General features: G+C 45.4%; 1 protein-coding gene across 1 annotated transcript in view; it reads left to right on the forward strand.

Moving 5' to 3' along the window:
- LOC149274541 (aldehyde oxidase 2-like) overlaps positions 1 to 20,944 on the forward strand; it is a 157,138-nt gene that overhangs the window by 78,134 nt on the left and 58,060 nt on the right. Inside the window, exons 16-23 of the mRNA XM_089505361.1 lie at positions 2,447 to 2,564; positions 3,050 to 3,172; positions 3,733 to 3,829; positions 7,415 to 7,539; positions 12,506 to 12,639; positions 13,960 to 14,047; positions 14,130 to 14,216; positions 16,402 to 16,593. Of these exons, the coding sequence (XP_089361487.1) occupies positions 2,447 to 2,564; positions 3,050 to 3,172; positions 3,733 to 3,829; positions 7,415 to 7,539; positions 12,506 to 12,639; positions 13,960 to 14,047; positions 14,130 to 14,216; positions 16,402 to 16,593 (964 nt within the window). The remainder of the gene's footprint in view (positions 1 to 2,446; positions 2,565 to 3,049; positions 3,173 to 3,732; positions 3,830 to 7,414; positions 7,540 to 12,505; positions 12,640 to 13,959; positions 14,048 to 14,129; positions 14,217 to 16,401; positions 16,594 to 20,944) is intronic.

Genomic DNA, 20,944 nt, shown 5'->3' on the forward strand with positions numbered 1-20,944 from the left:
TCCAGATTTGTATACCAGACTTACCTATCTGTCCAGCCGTTTCCAAGCCATGTCCCCTGCCTGAGGGCTACCAAGCCGTGTGCCCTGCCACCAGGGCCGGACTGGGACTGAAAAGCAGCCCTGGAAACATTTGGAGAGCAGCCCCATATAGTTTATCTCGCGATTGAGCTCTTATACCCACACGCACCCCTTATACATACCAGAGTCACACTATTTGCCGTACAAATAACTATAAAACATTCTTTTTATCATATTATTTGTATTAAAATACCAGAAAGCAAAACTGTTAAAAAGCCCTAATAAATGAAATATATTACACATAATGGAATTAAAACATTTACTACTGCAAACATTTTTAGATTGAGACATTTTTTGTTTTTGTTTTTATTTCCTTTTATTTGCCAACCTGCCAACAGCCCCTTCTACCCCCTTTTTATTTTCTTTTGCACAGAGCCCCATGTCAAGGAGCTTTCAATTACTTAAGTTAATAGAACCTGATTAAGTTAGTAGAATCTGATGTCTTTTCGTTTTGCAGGGTACATCCAGAAAATAAACACAGATCAGTTCTGGTGGAGTGCCAGACATCTGCCCCAGGCTTGCCACTCTGCACCCTTTTAACTCCCTATATGCCCCTCTGCCTCCAGAAATGCCTTATACCCCCTATATGCCACTCTGCCATATAGGGGGTTAAAAGGCATTTATAGAGGCAGAGTGGCATATAGGGGGTTAAAAGGCATTTATAGAGGCAGAGTGGCATATAGGGGGTTAAAAGGCATACCATGGGGCACTCCAGAAAAGCCTTATACCCTCCTATATGCCACTCTGCCCCATGATATGCATTTTAACCTCCTATATGCCACTTTGCCTCCAGAAATGCCTTGTAGCCCCTATATGCCACTCTGACTCCAGAAATGCCTTATACCCCTATATGCCACTCTGGCATTTAGGGGGTTAAAAGGCATATCATGGAACAGAGTGGCATATAGGGGTATAAGGCATTTCTGGAAGGAGAGTGGCATATAAGGGGCATAAGGCATATCAGGGAGGCAGAGTGGCATATGGGGGGCATAAGGCTTTTATATAAAAAAATATTATACAGTTTCTTAAAAAAAATAAATTTGTTTATTTACCTTCTACTTCTTCCACTTTGGGGCTTTTTCATCCTGGCCTCCGTCCTCTGGTAGCTGCAGGCCACCGTTTTCTATGTTGACAGGATGTCAGTGACAGGACATCCGGTGCTCCAGCAGTCTGAGTGTGAGGGGGCGGAGCTTTCACCCCTCACGCTCCTCCCATCACTATGCGGCTATCAGATTAATGGAAATTTAATCGAAACGGCCAATGCGTGCTGACACCGCCGGCCGGAGCTACTTTAATTCTTTTTTTTTTTTTTTATTGAATATGCTGCATCGGCTTGCCATATAAAGTAAAATAAAAAAAGTATTAAAGTAGCTCCGGCCGGCGGTGTCAGCACGCATCGGCCGTTTCGATTACATTTCCATTAATCTGATGGCCGCATAGTGATGGGAGCAACATGAGGGGTGAAAGGTCCGTGCGAGGGCGCGGGGCTTTCACCCCTCACGCTGCTCCCATCAGTAAGCGGCCATCGCACACGGCCGCTGAGTGCTGATGCCGCCGGCTGGCGCTGCTTTAATACTTTAATAAAAAAAGAATTGAAGTAGCGCCGGCCGTTTAGATTAGATTTCGGGCAGCTGCCCGGCCTACGAATCTGCCGGCCCACCGGGAAATTTCCCGGTATCCCGGTGGGCCAGTCCGGCCCTGCCTGCCACTCTGGTTTCCCCTGTCCTCAATACAGTTCTCCTTGATTCTTTGATTCAGATTGCTTTTCTGTCTGTTGTGTGCCTGGTATCCCCTCAACTGGTTTCCTACCCGACCTGCTGGGTCCTGACACCTTGTAATGTTCTGTAGCTGAACACCACAAACTGGCTCTTTGGATACAGTGAGCATCTGGCCACATCCCCCAATGCTGGTGTCCCACTGGTGTATCACTATCAGTATAATAAATATAGTTGATTTATGTCTCATCAGTATTTATCTGTAAACCTATATCCTGTATCACATCCAGTACTTAGGTTTATAGTATGTATTTACCTTTCCAAGTTATATGGTTGCATAAACAAGGCCTACTTATATTATAAAAAAATATTAAGTTTTGTAGGATAAGCTATAAAATCTTAGGTATAATATGGACAATTTACCCTCTTTTCGAAAGTTCTGAAAAGGGGTATCCATATTATACCAGAGTAAATACAAAAATAAAACTTACCTGTAAACTCATGGCTGCAGTGCCTCACATGCTGCAATCTTGTGATGAAACATTTAAATTATTTTATATAATTATCCTTTAATCTATTCCTTAACCCCCAGTTAAATCAATACAGATCTATGCATGTTTAAAAGAAAGTCATTGCTTCTTTGCACAATGCAGGTCAATAGATGCTGAAGAAGCTTTGGAAATTCCAGGTGTTGTTGACGTGATAACAGCAGGGGATGTTCCTGGGACAAATGAAATTCAAGGACAAAATCATCTATTTGCAGAGGAGACGGTATACTGCACAAAGATATTTTTGCAAAGCATATTGTATTTTTTTTTTTTTAAATCTCAAATTTTAATTATTTTATATTGCGTTTGCTTTCTAATAAGGACAAATCAATTATGTACCGGTGACAGACTTCTCTTAGATTCTTCTGAATAGTCATCCACCCTACTTTTGTTATTGTTCTGGGTCTATTCACTATTGATTAAGGGTTATCTTGACTCACCAGACTTGCCTTCACATGCCAATATTCATAATCTGTGCGTTTTTTTGTGAGTGTACATTTTGTAAATTACAGCTGAGGTCAATGTGAACTTGCATGTCCTTGCCTGTAAATTGCAGGAAAAAAAAATATTTGAAAAAAACCCCCAGAAATGATGGTCCTCACGGACCTCCTTATTTAACAGGGGGGGCTTGCTTTCCCATGTGGTGTAATCAAATAACGATTGGGGAATATGTCCTTTTATACTGCATTTTCATTTCTTTGGTGACAGGTTGAATGTGTTGGACAAATTATCTGTGGAATAGTGGCAGATACCCCTGATCATGCAAGACGTGCAGTAGCCAAAGTGAAGATAAATTATGAAGACTTAGAACCAGTCATTCTTACTATAGAGGTAATTAAGTGGTTACATATCTTCACGTGAACTATGAAATTGTGACAGGATATAGTCGTACCTGAGAACTTGTGGGCTCCAGCAACCTGGAGCCTACCCTTGTGGGACGCAAGGATGCAATGGGATCTAATTACCATGTCAGGAAGGAAGAGTGGTCTCGCTGATGTCAGTGGGTGCTTCCACCGTCATAAGTGGGCTTTCCCACCTATTTCCCCTTTAAATAGGGTTGTTTCCAGCTGCCATTGTGGGAAACAAACCCCATTTAAAGGGGAAGTGGCCGGGGAGTGGAGCTTGTCAGGACCACGCAACCCGGAGGATTCGCGTGTCAACCTGGAGAACCAGAGAAGCTGTCTTTCTCCCAGAGTTCTCCAGGTATGGATATTGTACTCAGCATTTTTACAGCTGGGCCAAAGATGCTGTACTATAATATATGACTTCCTCTTTCAACCATAATTTAATAAAATGTTGACTTTCATTTTATTGAGAAATTGTCGAATACAGAACCCCAGATGATAGGATTTTTACTATTTTAGCCTCTTTTTTTTCATTTTACCTTTCAGGATGCCATTAAATATAACTCGTACTTTCTACCAGACAGAAAAATCCAGCATGGAAATGCAGAGGAAGGCTTTAAACGTGCTGACCAAATACTTCAAGGTAAAAAGAACATTCATACACTGTAATCCAGTATAATAATTGGTGGGTCCCTTTCTAAGATTTCTAACTTCCTTTCTCAACCCTACAACAGATTTACTTTAATTTGCCTCACTATAATTTCACTTATCCTTTTGTTTTTTTCTGAGAAAAAAAACACTTGTATCGTTATTGCTGCTATTGAGATTGGAACAAAATTATATTTTCACTAGCCTGTTTAAAATATCAGGTTCATGGAAATCATACTTTCCACCTATCCAAAAATGCATTGCATGGGTATATTTAATATGTTTTAAGAAATTTAAAAACCTGCTTTACGGTCGGACTACGTCTTGACTGGGCGCCTGGCCTTGTTGTCACCGTCCTCTCCGAAAACTTCTGTGTGATCCCCTCCCCTGTGTAGTGTGTTCTTCCCTAGCTCTCCTTCCTTGCTTGTCAGTGCCTCTCCCTCTACCTTCTCTCACTTTACGCCAACCTTCCCCTCCCTCTTCATCCCCCCTTCCCTCTTATTTATTTATTTATTTATTTATTTCTCTTCATCTCACATCTTTCACACCTCCATTCTCTTCTCTAAACTCTCAGCATGCGCCGTCTGGCACCCACCTTTCATGCAGCGAACTTGGTTGCCCTTAGCCTCAACGTAAGGGGCCTTAATTCGCCGGAGAAGCGGTTAAGGGTTTTCCGGACCCTTTGCAAAGCCGATCCTTCGGTGGTATTCCTCCAGGAAACCCACTTTCGCGGTGGCAATGCCCCAACGTTTCGCCACACGGCTTTCCCGCAGATATACGCAAGTATTTTTTTGGATTCTAAGTCACGCGGCACGGCTATCTTGCTCTCCTGCTGTGTTCCCTTCCTCATGTCTGCTCTTAAGGAAGAACCTGGTGGCAGGTACACGTTTGCCAAAGGCACTATTCATGATCAGGTGTTTACCTTCGCTTCGGTATATCTTCCCAATAAGGGACAGTGCTCTGCCTTGTCTCGTATCCTTATGGAATTTAAAGAGGGCATTTTAATTGTGGGGGGAGACTTTAATGTAACACCAGACCCTAGGGTGGGCTCTACCACACGCCCGTCTCCTACTCCACCATCGCATGTCAAACAATTTAACTCCATCATGCAACGGTACAGGCTTGTTGATTGTTGGCAAGCGTTTCACCCGGTTGAACGGGACTTCACCTGTTATTCTGCTCCGCACCGGTCATACTCCCGGATCAACCTTTTCTTGATGGAATATTATCACTTGGGCCAGGCAGAGGGGTGCTTTATCGGTGCTGCTGAGATATCGGATCACTCCCCGGTGACTTTGCGGCTTCATGCCCACCTTTATAGGCCTACTACTACCTCCTGGCGCCTTAATGACTCTCTCCTGACTAATGACGATGCTGTCCAGGCTGCTTCTGAGCTACTGACACATTTTTTCCTAGATCGTGTCGACTCGGAAGTGCGCTGCCCCGCTGTTTGGGAAGCTCACAAGTGCACGGCCCAGGGGCTCTTTATCAGTAAAGCTTCTTACCTTAAGAAACTCCAGTCCCAGGAGATCTCTGACCTCTCTCAGCGCATCGCGGATGTTGATGCTCTCCACAAACACACCTATCTCGAACTACTCACCTTGCAGTGATGCTTGAATACTCTGCTCAACCATGATATCCAGAGATCAGTCAGTGGCCCTGGAAGAAGAGATAGGGGCTGAGGAAGCGTGGGCAGCCGTGAAGTTGATGGCAGCGGGAAAGGCTCCGGGACCAGACGGCCTCCCCCTACGGTACTACCGCATCTTCTGGGAGCAGTTGAAGACCCCCTTTACGACTCTCCTTAATGCTGTGCGGCAAGGGGATCTTTTACATCCCCATTCATTGATGGCGACGATTGCTGTGTTGCCTAAGGAAGGGAAAGACCCGTTGTTATGCCAGAGCTACCGGCCCATATCCCTCTTGAATACCGACTTAAAAATATTTGCTAAGGTGCTGGGTGCTACACTATATTTATTATGGGCAGGGAAAGACGTGACGGGACTTATAGAGCATTACATTCGATTCACCTTGCCCAGGCGATGGGACAGAAACTACTTCTCTTATCAACGGACGCAGAAAAAGCGTTCGACAGGGTGGCGTGGGACTTTCTGTTCCAGACTCTCCGGACCATGGGCTTTGGCCGGTTTTGGCTCCACTGGGTCATGTCGCTGTACTCTGACCCGTCCACACGAATTCGCCTGAATGGAGCCCTTACGGACTTCTTCTCCATCCGCAACGGTACCCGGCAGGGGTGTCCCTTGTCACCCCACCTGTTTGCCATCACTCTGGAGCCCTTCCTGCAAGCTGTTCGGAACGATCCCGGCATACATGGCCTGACTTGCTCTGGCCGCGAACTAAAAGTGTCGGCGTATGCAGATGACTTGCTTTTTGTGATCTCACAACCGGTAGTCTCCCTCCCACACATACACGACGCGTTACGGATATTTGGCTCCCTCTCCAACTTTAAAATCAATGCTGACAAGTCTGAAGTTATGAATGTTTCTTTGTCCACAGCTGAGTCTAGTGTTATTGGCACTTCTTTCCCATACAGATGGTGCCGTGATTTTCTCAAATATCTGGGAGTCTGGATCCCGAGAGACCTCCCCTCAACCTACAGGGTAAATTTCCCCAGTCTTCTACAACAATTAGGACGTGACCTCCGCCGATGGGATCTCTCCCATGTATCATGGCATGGACACGTTGGCGTAATCAAAATGAACGGGCTGCTCCTGCTGCTACAGGCACTATGCTGCAGCGCTTTCGATATACACAAATAGCGCGTTATGTTCGATCAGTGCTGGGCAAGCATCATCTTTCCAGGACTCTCATCCCATTTGAACAACTCGTCCGGCGGCCCTGTGTTCCCATGCTATTTGAGAGAGACTATCTGGTCCCTCTGGTGTTCATGGGGCACTAGGAGGCCGACCTTGGGGAAACGCTCTTGGAGCCCCAGTGGATGAAGGTGTGCGTCTTGACACACAAATGCTCTATTGCGACTCATTATCAGGACACAGCCTACAAGCTGCTGTCCTGGTGGTATAGGACCCCGGTGGCAATTAGCCGGGTTGTGCCGGGGAGTGATCCTGTCTGTTGGAGATGCAGGGAGGAGAGTGGCACCTACTTGCACTCTGAGAAATCGTGGGGTTATATGAAGCGCTCCATCCTCGGTCATCTTCTCAATGCGGCTCGTAGCCGTATACCGCTTTATTGGAGGCATCCTGTGGCCCCCTCCTTGCGTCTGTGGGTTTCGCGGGTGGAAGAGATCCAGGTCTTGGAGGAGTTGATCCACCTGGCGTCGGACAGGATGGAGGCGTACCCGGGGACGTGGGCTTGCTGGCTCTCTTTCTCTCCTCTTCTGTGCTTGAGACGCTACTTCGGCAGTGAAATCTTGCTAGCCCTTTGCTTTTCCTTTTCTTTATCCCTCCCCCACGGTATCTCCCCTCCTCCTTTCCCCACCTCCCCCCTCTCATTGTCGATACTTCTATTTTGTGACACCTCCCTCTGTCTATATATTGTCTGTTCCCTTAAATCAATAAAATGTCATTTACCTAAAAACCTGCTTTACCTGTAATGTATCCAGGTGAAATCCACGTTGGTGGACAGGAGCACTTCTACCTGGAAACAAACACTGTTCTTGCAGTGCCAAAGGGTGAAGAGAATGAATTTGATATCTACCTTTCCACACAGGACATCACCTCAGCTCAGGTGAGCACTTCTACAGAGACAAAACTATGGAACATTTAATTAAACAAATACAGCTGAAACAGTTTGATGTTTAACCCCCTTCATTCCCCTATAGACGTACCTGGACGTCCAAAAAACGCCTATTAAGAAACCCCTATGGACGTCCCGGTACGTCCAGCCCTTCGTGCAGCGTCAGGGACACATCCCTGCCGCTGCAAGGGAGACCAGGCTGTCGTTTGACAGCCTGGACTCCCCACTGACAGCAGAAGCTGGCATTGCCGGCTTTCTGCTGTCCGATCTCCTGTAACAGCTTCCGGCATGAAAGCCGGTAAGCTGTTACACTGTAAACTGCCCGATCATTGTGACATCACTGGCATGTTCAGGAGGTCCCTAAGAGGACCTCTAACCATTTTTGTGTTAAAAAGAAATATAAAAAATACAAAAAAATGTAAAAAAAGATAATAAAAAAAAATATTAAAAAACCTTACTTCCCATTGCCCTAGCATAACATCTAGCCAGTATAACTCTCCTGTCCCCGTTCACAACCCCCAAACCCGTTAAGCCATAGGCATAAAAAGTATACAAAATTGTACACCTTATAATATGCTCCCTGGTGCTGGGAAAGTCTGGAAAATCTATATAAATTAGGTATTTCTGAAATCAGGACACCTGAATTGATAAACTTGGAGGGTATTTTCCATCACTTTACCTAATTTTGTGAGGATTCAGAGGGAAAATTTTAAAAAAATTACTAATTACTTTTTTACTAAATTTCTCATTCTAAATTTTCAGCTAATCATGCAACTATGGTATCAAACGAAAGCTCTATCTCTCCTTGAAAAAACAGTATATAGTTTACATGGGTACACTATTCACAGGAAAGGAAAATAATCGCTAAACCGACATACCCCAAAAATGGCAAAATTGCTCCGGGCTTTGAGGTACCAAAAACCCCTGGGATTGAAGGGGTTAAACAGCAATGTATCTGTTTCTATTGTGGTCAAATTAAGCAACCTATTGCTTAACCTTTTAAGTAAGAGAGTTGAGCAGACAGCAGGGCCAGAATGAGACTGAAAAGCAGCCCTGGAAACATTTGGAGACCGGCCCATATAGTTTATCTCACGGTCGAGCTCTTATACCCACACACACACCCCTTATACATACCCGAGTCACACTATTTGCCGTACAAATAACTATAAAACATTCTTTTTATCACATTATTTGTATTAAAATGCCAGAAAGCAAAAGTGTTAAAAAGGCCCTAATAAATTAAATACATTATACATAATGGAATCAAAACATTTGCTACTGCAAACATTTTTAGATGAAAAAGTTCCATTTTATTCAGTGGAACAAAACAGTGTTCACATTATTCTTCACGATATACTTGTAAGAAACTTTTATTTATTTATTAATTCATGTAAACTATTTTTTCATATTTAATAAAAGCTATTTATTTGCCAACCTGCCCCCCCCCCAGTTATGAACATCTGCCCCAGGCTTGCCACTCTGCCCCCTGATATGCCTTTTAACCCCCTATATGTCCCCCTGCCTCCAGAAATGCCTTATACCCCCTATATGCCACTCTGCCATATAGGGGGTTAAAAGGCATATCATGGGACAGAGTGGCATATAGGGGGGTATAAGGCATTTCTGGAGGCAGAGTAGCATAAAGGGGGTTAAAAGGCATTTATAGAGGCAGAGTGGCATATAGAGGGTTAAAAGGCATTTAGAGAGGCAGAGTCGCATAAATTGGGTTAAAAGGCATATCATGGGGCACTCTGCTTCCAGAAAAGCCTTATGACCCCCTATATGCCACTCTGCCTCCCTGATATGCCTTATACCCTCCTATATGCCACTCTGCCCCATGATATGCATTTTAACCCCCTATATGCCACTCTGCCTCCAGAAATGCCTTGTAGCCCCTATATGCCACTCTGCCTCCAGAAATGCCTTATACCCCTATATTCCACTCTGGCATTTAGGGGGTTAAGAGGCATATCATGGGGCAGAGTGGCATATAGGAGGGTATAATGCATATCAGGGAGGCAGAGTGCCATATAGGGGGGCATAAGGTTTTTACGTAAAAAATATTACACATTTTGTCAAAAAAAATAGTTTATTGACCTTCTACTTCTTCTACTTTGGGGCTTTTTCATCTTGACCTCCGTCCTCTGGTAGCTGCAGACTGCCGTTTTCTATGCTAACAGGATGTCACTGACATGACATCCGGTGCTCCAGCAGTCTAAGTGCGAGGGGGCGGAGCTTCCACCCCTCACTCTGCTCCCATCACTATGCGACCATCAGATTGCTGGAAATCTAATCTAAATGGCCGATGTGTGCTGATGCCGCCGGCCAGAGCTACTTTAATACTTTTTTTTTTTTTTTTTAATACCAGATCGGCTTGCTATATTAAGTCTAAATAAATAATAATAAAAAAAAATTAAAGTAGCTCCGGCCGGCGGCATCAGCACGCATCGGCCATTTAGATTAGATTTCCAGCAATCTGATGGCCGCATAGTGATGGGAGAAGCGTGAGGGGTGAGAGGTACGTGCGAGGGGGCAGAGCTTTCACCCCTCACGCTGCTCCCATCACTAGGTGGCCGTCGCACAGTCCGGCTCTGGCAGACAGTGACAAAACTATTACTGCAGGTACCGGGAGTGGGGTTGGGCCAGGGGGGCAATTTCCCCCAGACCGCCCTAAATCTAAATAAAATGGCCGGCCGTGTGGCTGCGCACTAAAGTGGCTGATGCGGCCGCACGGCAGGGGCTGTCTGTCATGCGGGACAAAAGCCAGCAGCAACTGTGACCACTTCCACAAAGGCCCTGCTGCTTACCTGCGCGTTGCTTGTAACGTCTCTTGTTCCGCCCAAGACAAGCAGGAAGCCAGCGGAGTCACGTGACTTTACATCACGTCACATGACCCTGCTACGTTCCTGCTTCCCTGGGCAGTACAAGTTGCAAGGCAGAGGGCCCCTGCGGAAGAATGCGAGCGGCACCCAGATCTGCAGTTCAGGTAAGGGGGTGGATGTATGAGCGAATATCTGAGAATGAATGTTTGTGAATGAGTGAATGAATAAATGTGTGTGATTGCATGGAAGTGTAAGGGGGAGGGCATTGCACAGGGAGGCTGTTTGATGCTGTTTGGCCTATGAATGCAAACAGGGTGCCAGGGCTGACATGATATTAAAGGAGGGGGGCACTAATTGACAAGGGGTGCTGGCTGAGGGCATCACATAACTCAATACTAAAGGGAGGCTGGGTGGCGGGATAAATACACAATGTGGGGCTAACTGGGGGGCAATACACAGAGGTGTGGGGGCATTAGGGTGACCACATCTGCCATGTTTTCCAGGACACATGGAAGGAACAACTAGTCAGATATACATCCCTCATACTACAGGGCAGCATTTTATCTATGTTGGAGGCATCAATACACAAGAGGGCAGCTGGGGGCATTACATAAATCAATACTAAAGCAAGGGGCAGGCTGGGTGGATAAATACACATAGTGCTGGCTGAGGGCGATGCAGAAGGGGTCAAAAACACAAAAGTGGGGTCAACGACAAAGCAGTGTGGAAAATACTTTTTTTTTTTTAAATTGTTGTAGCTTACCCCGTCCAGTGGGTGTCAGAGCCGGTCCCTGCGTGTGTGTGTTTGGGTGTCGGTGTGGCAGAGCCTGTCCTGGTGTGTGTGTGGGTGTCCTGTTGTGTGTGTGTGTGTGTGTGTTTGAGTGTCGGTGTGGCAGAGCCGGTCCTGGTGTGTTTGGGTGTCGGTGTGGCAGAGCCTGTCTTGGTGTGTGTGTTTGGGTGTCCTGTTGTGTGTGTGTTTGGGTGTCGGTGTGGCAGAGTCTGTCCTGGCATGTGTATTTGGTCATCTGTTTCCTGGCACTTTACTTTCTGTAGAAATATATTGAATTACCGTATTGGCTCGAATATAGGCCGCACCCGAATATAGGCCGCACCCTTAAAGTTTGGTGCTATTTTAAAGAAAAAAATATTTTAAAAGAAAAAATACACATTAGTGGAATGGTAAAACAGTATTTTGTCTAATGAATGAACAGGAATACACGTATTTTAACATTTTTGGTATCTATCAGTTTGTCAGCATATGTTATATACAGACAGAAAACCAATAGCCATTTTAAGCCCCCCCTTAATTCATAAATCACCTTACTTACAGATATGCCACTCTGCCCCCCAGATATGCCACTCTGCCCCTGATATGGTTTATGCCCCCTAGAAATGCCCACCTACCCTCTAGAAATGCCCACTTGCCCCCAGATATGCCCCAACGCTGATTGATGCACATGGGGGTGAAGGCTGGCCCGTGTGGTCAAATCCAACAGACGAGCTACTGGAGCTCAAATTGCTTAAAAAGATAATGCTAGTTCTGATAGAAAAGTGTCGGAACACACAGTACATAGCAGTTTGTTGCGTATGGGCCTACGTAGCTGCAGACTAGTCAGGGTGCCTGTGCTGACCCCTGTCCACTGCCAAAAGTACCTACAATTGGCATGTGCGTATAAGAACTGGACCGGGAGCAATGGCAGAGGTTGGCCTGGTGTGATGAATCACGTTTTCTTTTACATCACGTGGATGGCTGGGTGAATGTGTGTCCCTTACCTGGAGAACACAAGGCACCAGGATATATCCATAGAGGTCCACCTCGCAATTTACAAGACTTTGAGGATCTGCTGCTAACAGCTTGGTGCCAGAAACCACAGCACTTTCAGAGGTCTAGTGGAGTCCATGCCTCCACGGGTCAGGGCTGTTTTGGTGGAAAAATGGGACCTACACAATTTTAGGCAGGTGGTCATAATGTTATGGCTGATTGATGTATACTGTATGTGCAATAAACCCCCTGGTAATTGAAAAACAAAACTTATTTAAAAACAAGCACTGCCCGTTTTGTAATTGAGTAGATTTTTAAGTATTTGTCCTAGATTATTTTTTCTGATGAAAAGCATGCTTGTTTTTATTTTTAGTTTGCAGTGGCTTCTGTTCTTGGTGTCCCATCTAACAGAATCATGACTCATGTGAAGAGAGTAGGAGGAGCCTTTGGGGGCAAGATTACTAAACCAGTAATATTTGCTTGTGCTTCAGCAGTTGCAGCTCAAAAGTAAGTGTTTCTTCATGTAAGTTATTCAGTTGATAAGTGTTCCGTGAAAACAATTAGCCTTCTTGGTAGCAAAAAGGGTAGGTCTCGATTGGACTCCTCTTCTGTATGTTTTTTCTGTGAAAACTGACAACATTCGGTACAGCTGAAAATTTGGGGGCATTTTTAATTCGAGAACACATTGTCTCACACTCTCATTCTTGTTAACTCTTTCTCTCACGCTCTCTAAACCACTTCCACTTTTGCATCTTTTCCTTCATCCTATCTTTTATCTTCAATCTGATATCCTCAATCTTCTATCTTCATCCGCATCTCTGCAGACATCACCTGGTGGGACGTTCTCTCCCCGTTCCTCCTGAGTTCAAGCTAGGGCAAAATGACTGCATTTTCTGTGACATCCGCTCCCGTGATTGGAGGATCAGGGAGAGAACATCACCAGAGGCACCAGATAGAAGATAGAAAAATACAAATCAATATATAACTTATTTAAAATGCGTTATTCAGGATTTTTTTGTTATTCTGTCTCTCACTGTTCAAATAAACCTACGATTAAAATGATAGACTGATCATGTTTTTGTCAGTGGGCAAACATACAAAATCAGCAGGGGATCAAATAATTTTTTCCTTCACTGTACCTTAAAATGAGATTAAAATGCAGTCACAATGGTTCATTCTCCCTACAACAGCCAAGGCAAAACTTGTAAAGAGCTCTCTTCAAGTCACGAGTACTGTCCCCTGAACCAGAAAATCTAAATCAGTCTCATACCTAAGGATTTAACATAAACCTGCCTCTCTGGTCCCGCGCCGTGGCCGACAGCACGACGCTTCCTCCTCAGATGGCTTCTCGGGCAGCGAGTACCACCGCTACCCGGTCGGCGTCTTCACCGCGTGGCCGACCACGCAGCAAACGGGTAGCACAGCGCCACCATGTGGTCAAAACATGACCTCGGGTGACCTCCTTAATGCAGGACACACCTCCACCTTTCCCTATTTAAACCTGGACTTCATCTTCTGGGTCACCCTTGGTTGCTGTATTCGGCTGTTTTCCTGTGCGAGTTGCTGTGACTGTTTCTTCGTTTGACCCGGCTTGCTGACTTCGCTCCTGTTTTCTGATTTGGCTCCTGTTCTCTGATCGATGTTATTGACTCGACTTATTGACTACTCTTCTGGATTTGATTCGGCTTCCTGCTTTACTGGTTACCAGACCTGATTCTTGGTTCCAGCTCTCCTGGCTACTCCTGATCCCTGTTTGCCTGGCTCACTCCGCCATCTGGGGTCCTCCTCATCCAGTCGTTACAGTTTTTGTTTATCCATAATTTATAGGACAAAGCTCCCTGTTCGCTGTGTTTTGGAGAGAGGAGAAGATATGTTAATTACTGCAGGCCGCCATCCATTCTTTGGAAAATATAAAGTAAGAGTAATCTTTTTTCATTATATGGAATTTGTTTCTTCACTAGCAGACAGCAAAATTGAGTTTGCAATTATTTTTATAGGTTGGATTTATGAATGATGGAAGAATTGTGGCCGCTGACATTACCTTCTATTCTAATGCAGGATGTACCCCTGATGAATCCATTCTGGTAATAATTATTAGCAAAAGCACCTTGAGATACAAAACTTCCAGATTATTTCTTTTGCTCCTCATTACTGGCATTCATGTTAATTAGTCAAATTAATTTCTAGTATAATACTCAAAAATATGGTCTGGGCGATGTTTTAAACTCAAGACTGGACATGGTTGTGTGGACAGGCAGGGGGTAACATGTTAAAGGACAAGGAGGTGACACTTTTACTTAATGGACAAAATCCTGCATATTAGATCACCAATAAAAGAAGCACCATATTTGCTCGATTATAAGACGACCCCTCAAAATCTGAATATTAATTTAGGGGAAAAAAAGCCTAAATATAAGACGACCCCATAGGAAAAAAGTTTTTCTAGTAAATCTTAATTAATGTAAAATGATTGAGAAAAAGATTTTTATTTCCTTTTATTTTCCAACCTGCCCCCCCAGTTATGCACATCTGCCCCCAGGCTTGCCACTCTGACCCAGAAATGCCTTATACCCTCTATATGTCACTGTGCCCCATGATATGCCTTTTAACCCTCTAAATGCCACTGTGTCCCATGATATGTCTTATAACCCTCTATATGCCTCTGTGCCCCATGATATGCCTTTTCACCACCTATGTGCCACTCTGCCTCCAGAAATGCCTTATACCCCTATATGCTACAGGCAGAGTGGCATATAGGGAGGTATAAGGCATTTCTGGAGGCAGAGTGGCATTAAGGGGGTTAAAAGGCATATCATAGAGCACTTTGCCTACAGAAATGCCTTATGCCCCCCATTTTACACTCCCCCCAAACTTACCAGTGCTTCTGACTCCCTGGTGTCTGGTGGGGGCAGCGGGTATACATCTATGCGATTTGCGTAGTCAACTTCCGCTGCAGCCGGAAGGAGGAGCCGTTAGCAGCGGGGGTTGTCTGCGTCCATTGCGCATACTTCATCCGGCTGTCAGAGAGAATTCCCCGCAGTGGTGCAGGGAACTCTTCTCTCTGACAGCCGGGAAGGTCTGCGTGATGGACGCAGACAACCCCCGCTGCTAATGGCACCTCCTTCCAGCTGCAGCGGAAGTTGCCAGCAGAAGCACCAGCAGCGGAGGTTGCCAGACAGGGGGAATCTGGATCTTAGTCTCATAGTCAGACCTCTATTTGAGGTCTAAGACAACCCCGACTATAAGACAAGGGGTATTTTTCAGAGCATTTGCTGTGAAAAAAACCTTGTCTTATAATCGAGCAAATACGGTAAATATATTATTCTTACATCCCTTCTTGCAGACACTCAAAGCTATCTGTTCCTTCACAATGTGAGACTGAGTCAAGCAATTTAGGGGCAGTGTTTAGGGTTAATTTTAGGGACCGTTATGGTTAATGGGGTGTTTAGGGTTAATTTCAGGGGCCGTTATGGTTAATGGGGTGTTTAGGGTTAATTTAGGGGCACTTATGGTGAATGGGGTCTTTAGGGTTAATTTAATGCTGATGACTGAGGGTTAATTAATTTAATAAAGTTAACTTAAGGTGCAGTTAGAGGTAAAGGGGGCAAACTAAGGGGAATCTAAATCCTGGGGCAGTGAAGATTATTAATGTATTTATTTATAAAAGTATGGTGATATTCTCTGTAAGATTCAAATCTCTGTAAGATTCAAATCTTTGAATCATTCGAATCTTTGAACAGCTCTCTGACTCTATGAGTCATCGTTCCTCTGTGAATTAATGAGCTGTAACCTGATCCCAGAGTCTGCAGATGACTCACTCTATGATCAGTTTACAGTGAAAAGAATCGGATCGAATTAACGATTCGTTCATGATCCAGACATCACTAAAGCAAAATATTTTGGTGTCTTTTCTATGCTTTTATTGGTGAAACAACTTTACAAATATTACTGCTTCAACCTTTAAATTAGTTTAGGCACCTTCTTTACTGTGTTTATATTAAAAAAAAAGCAAATTCTGTGAATTTCATTTAGCCCTTCAGTTACCCAAAATGTTAGGTATTGTCTGACAATCAGATGACCTTTTATAAATGTTAGGAAACCAGAAAGCTTGTTATGCATTTTATAAGCCAATGTCTAAAGCATAGTGATTGTTCTACCAATGTTCATCTAGGAAAACACTAAAAATCTGCTCCCTTACTTTAAGAAACAGTTTTGATACTTTTTGATGCAAACCAGCTGTAAACCAGCTACTGTCCTTGATGTCTTCAGGTACTAGTGGTAGCTCTTGTTAAGACAGACAATGCATACAGTTTCCCCAACCTTACATGCCGTGCTGTGGCCTGCAAGACCAATCTGCCATCGAATACTGCTTTTCGAGGATTTGGCTTTCCTCAGACTGGCCTGGTGACAGAGACCATCATGGATGCTGTAGCTGCAAAGTGTGGACTACCTCCTTATAAAGTAAGATATCAAATGTAATTTTTATTTTCCAAATTAATTGTTTCTGAATGTTTTGGTCATAATTGCAAGCTTAATTTAGAATACATTTTAATTTAGAATACATTTAGAGAGCATTTTGTCAATTCTCCGTTTACTGCATATAACGTAAGGCAAAACAGGAAATACGCATTGATGCAGCAAATAGTCATGTCAGGTAAGGTACAAAGTACAAAAAGGAATCACGGGAGTACGTGCACATGGTGTAAAATCAGCATCACAAAGGCCTGTTTCGCAGCGTACATCAGTATGAGTAGGCAGATACCACATGCATACAGTAGAATACATAACCAGAAATTAAAAATAAGAAAAAAACAAAACAGTGGACTGAAAAACTGCGACCCGGCGGCGCGAGTCAAATCGCACAGGAGTTTAAATCAATGCAATGTCAGGGCGTTGATCAAGGGAGTAAACATAAGAACGCCAGTGGAACCAACGAAGTTCCACTGAGTGATCCTGCCCCTTGGCAGCCCCCGAGAGCCCTCCAATAGAGTTCCAGATTGGGAAGGCCCAGTCCCCCCATTGTTTTTGGACAGGTCAAGTAAGAAAAAGGGGAGTCTAGGGGGTTTGCCCTTCCAGATGTATCTAAGGAAGGCACTGTGGCACTTGCGGAAGTAGGTGCGTGGGAGTAGGATGGGCAGCGTCTGGAATAGGTACAAAAAGCGAGGGAGAATATTCATTTTAAGGATGCTGACCCTACCAAACCAAGACACATGAGGGAAGGCCCATTTGTTTAAGTCAGAGCGGAGGGAGCACAGGAGGGGGTCAAAGTTAAGGGATCTAATTTGGGAGAGGTCCATCGGAATGAGGACCCCGAGGTATTTAATAAAGTCCTCCTTCCAGCGGAAGGGCATTCTCGTCCGGATGAGATGAGTTAAGTCCGCCGGCAGGTGGAAACCCATCACCTCGGATTTGGATAAATTAATTTTATAATTGGAGAGAGAACGGAATAGGTCGAGCACTGACAGCAGACGCTAAAGGCTCCACTGCCAGGAGAAACAGGGGGGGGAGAGGGGGCAACCCTGACGCGTGCCGTTGGAGAGCACTACCCGATCAGACTGGACCCCTTTAACAACGACCTGGGCAGTAGGAGAAGTATACAAGGCTCGGACACAAGTCAGGAATCGAGATCCCAGACCAATGCCTTCCAGGACTTTAAATAAGAAGGGCCAGGAAACCCGGTCGAACGCCTTCTCGGCGTCCATGGAGGCGACCACCATCGGGGTAGAGGAATATCGAGCGTGGGCTATAATATTGATAACTTAAATCGTGTTGTCCCTCGTTTCCCTACCCGGCACAAACCCGACCTGGTCCGGATGGATCAGACCCGGTAGGAAAGGGTGGATACGGTTTGCTAGGATCTTGACAAATAGCTTGATATCCACATTGATCAAGGAAATCGGCCGGTAACTGCTGCACAGGTCTAAGTTTTTGTCTGGTTTGGGGATAACGACTATATTAGCGTCGAGAGACCGGGGATCAAAAGGCTCTCCCTGGGCAATGGCATTAAAATAGGTGACCATCCGCGGACCCAAGACAGGTAAGAATTTCTTGTAGTAGACAGCCGAGAAGCCATCCAGGCCTGGGCTTTTACCCTGGGGGAGAATTCTTGACCGCTAATTCAATTTCAGATAAAGTGATCGGATCGTCAAGAAGCTTACTGTCCTCCACCTTCAGGCCCCTCCTAAGGTGGGAGGCGAGGAAGTCAGTGGTAGCCTGGTTGACATTTGGGAAAGGGCCCGAACCAGGGGTGAGGTTGTAAAGAGAGGAATAATACTGCCGGAAACATTCGGCAATTTTGTGGGAAGGAAAGTGGAGGGAATTATTGCGGTCTTGGATTCGGTATATGTAGCTTTGCGCACGCTTAGCTCGGAAGGCCCTAGCCAGTAACTTGCCCGGTTTATCACCCAGTTCGTAGTACATGTGCCGTGTCAGCAAAAAATTACGTTTAATACGCGTGTCAAGCAGAGAGGCCAGTCTAGTGCGGAGCGTATTTAATTGAAGTAGCAAGGAAGGGAGGAGGGTCAATTTATGGCGTTTCCAATTGTGATATTTGTTTGGTGAGAGAGAGGATAGATTCCAAATGCAGCCGCTTGGCTGCAGCCCCCAGTCCGATCAGGTGGCCCCTCACAACAGCCTTGTGTGCCTCCCACACAGCCGCAGCAGAGACGTCAGGGGTGTTGTTCTCAACAAAATAATTAGTGATATGGGAGGTGAGGTCTGCTATATTTTGGGGGTTATCCAACAAAGTCTCAATAAGTCTCCAAGCCCATCTGGTTCGGGGGGGTCCGTCAGGGAGAGACGTAGAAAGACCGGGGCATGGTCGCTAATGGTGGATGGACAAATCTTAACAGGGCGCAAGAGTGGGAGGTGAAATGAGAGATGAAGAAGGTGTCCAATCTAGAGTAGGTAGAGTGTGGGGTTGAAAAATAGGTGTAGTCCCTAGCGTCAGGATGGAGTGACCTCCAAGCATCCATGAGTTGATTTAGTTTAAGATGTTTGAGAACTTTGCGAATCATGGAATAAGGAATGGGGGATCTGCCTGAGGACGTATCGACCAACGGGTCAAATACCATATTAAACTCCCCCCCGAGAACCAGGATCCCCCCCTGGAAGTCCTACAACTTGTTGAGCCTTGAAGTTTATTGGGGGCATAAAGATTCGCAAGGGTAATTTTCTGAGATCCTATATAGCCCTTAACAAATATACAGCGACCTTCGTCGTCCTTCCATTCAGCTAAGTATTGGAAACGGACTGCTTTATGTATAAGGAGAGCCACCCCCTTAGTTCTAGAGGAGGGCGAGCTCGAGGAATAGGAATGTGTGAAATTCCCATCTAGGAGCCTATATTCATTGTCTTGTCTAAAGTGGGTCTCCTGGATAAAGGCAACATGTGATTTTGAGGAACGCAAAAAGGAACGGAGCTTAGAACTTTGTTCCGGTTTATTCAAACCCCTGATATTAAGTGTGACAAAATTTTAATGATCAACTGGCATAGAGCAGTACAATAGTATGTAAGAGCATGTAAGTAAGCCGCAATGGGTCAGTCAGTCCAAAAACATAAAACATAAGAGAACAGTAAACCAAACTTGCGAGAAAAACGGTGTGTGTGTAGCACGCATCATACATGCGAGAGTGCATCCCAGTGACACGACACGGCTGGGATGTATGAGCCGTGGGTCTGCAAAGAGGCCCAAAATCACTGTCCGGGCAAGGACAGGGATGCTCAGGGGGGGGAGGTCAACGCCAGTGGCAAGGCGAGAGGCCATTGACAGGAAGAGAGGAAAAATGAGAGAAAGAGAAAAAGAAGAGAGACAGATATAGGAAAGCTACTGCCCACCGTCCGTGGGGGCAAGTAAAAAGTTCCGGGAGAGCAGAAAGCATGGAGAAGGGAGGGAGAACGTCCTTGTGCACAAGAGCAAGTAGAGAAGTGAGGCAATGCGGCTGCGGTGAGCCGAGGCCATGGAGTAATCTAAGCCCCAATCCAAAGCAAAACCGGGTCAGCGCAAAAGGAGTACCAAAGAGATTCTCTTTACAGTGAAAGGAGTGTGGAAACGGCCAGGAGCGGCCCAGAAAAAATAAAAGTGTAGTGCTATCAGTGAAACCTAAAGCTTAGTGTTACAGGAAGCTTCACATATATACCAAACATAGGTCTGTGTGTAAAAAAGGGGGTGAAGAAAAGAGAAAAAAAAATAGCAAACATACGGACAGTGTGTATAAGTGTAGGAGGTAGATGAACCCCAAGGACAACGGTGTGTGGTGGTGAGTTACTTGTTGCGGGCGATCCGAAGACCAGGCAGCATCGCATGATCCATCGGAGAAGGTATCCAGAGGAGTCAGGCCAGCGGAGAAGGAGTTCAGTCGGGCTTGCTCGTTGAGGAGGCTGCGTGACGGGTTCTCTTTCGTCAGTTGGTGTGTGGGATCCAAGCGGTCGTCGGGTCAGAGAGGGGTTGCACAGGTGGAGGAGCCGTTTCCCAGTCGGGTACGTCGATGAAGGGTAGGCTCAGTTCTTCCAGGAAGAATGTCAGCTCGCCCGGTTGCCGTAGAGTAGAAACATCTCCGTCTTTACGTGCAATCAGCACAAAAGGAAAACCCCACTGGTAGGGGATGCCGGCCTCTCGCAGTGCAGACGTAACGGGCCGCAGTGCCCTGCGCTTCTGAAGAGTAATCGGTGAGAGGTCCTGGTAGATAGAGATATTCTCCCCCTCGTATTCCACAGTGCCCACGGAACGACAGGGCTTCAGGATCGCTTCTTTAACCGTGTAATCATGAAGGCAGCACACCACATCCCGCGGCGATGGAGAACCTTTCGGTCG

Source organism: Sceloporus occidentalis, unplaced genomic scaffold, assembly GCF_023333645.1.
Source record: "Sceloporus occidentalis isolate IW3139 unplaced genomic scaffold, rSceOcc1.0.p SCAF_326, whole genome shotgun sequence".
In the NCBI taxonomy this organism is placed as follows: domain Eukaryota; kingdom Metazoa; phylum Chordata; class Lepidosauria; order Squamata; family Phrynosomatidae; genus Sceloporus; species Sceloporus occidentalis.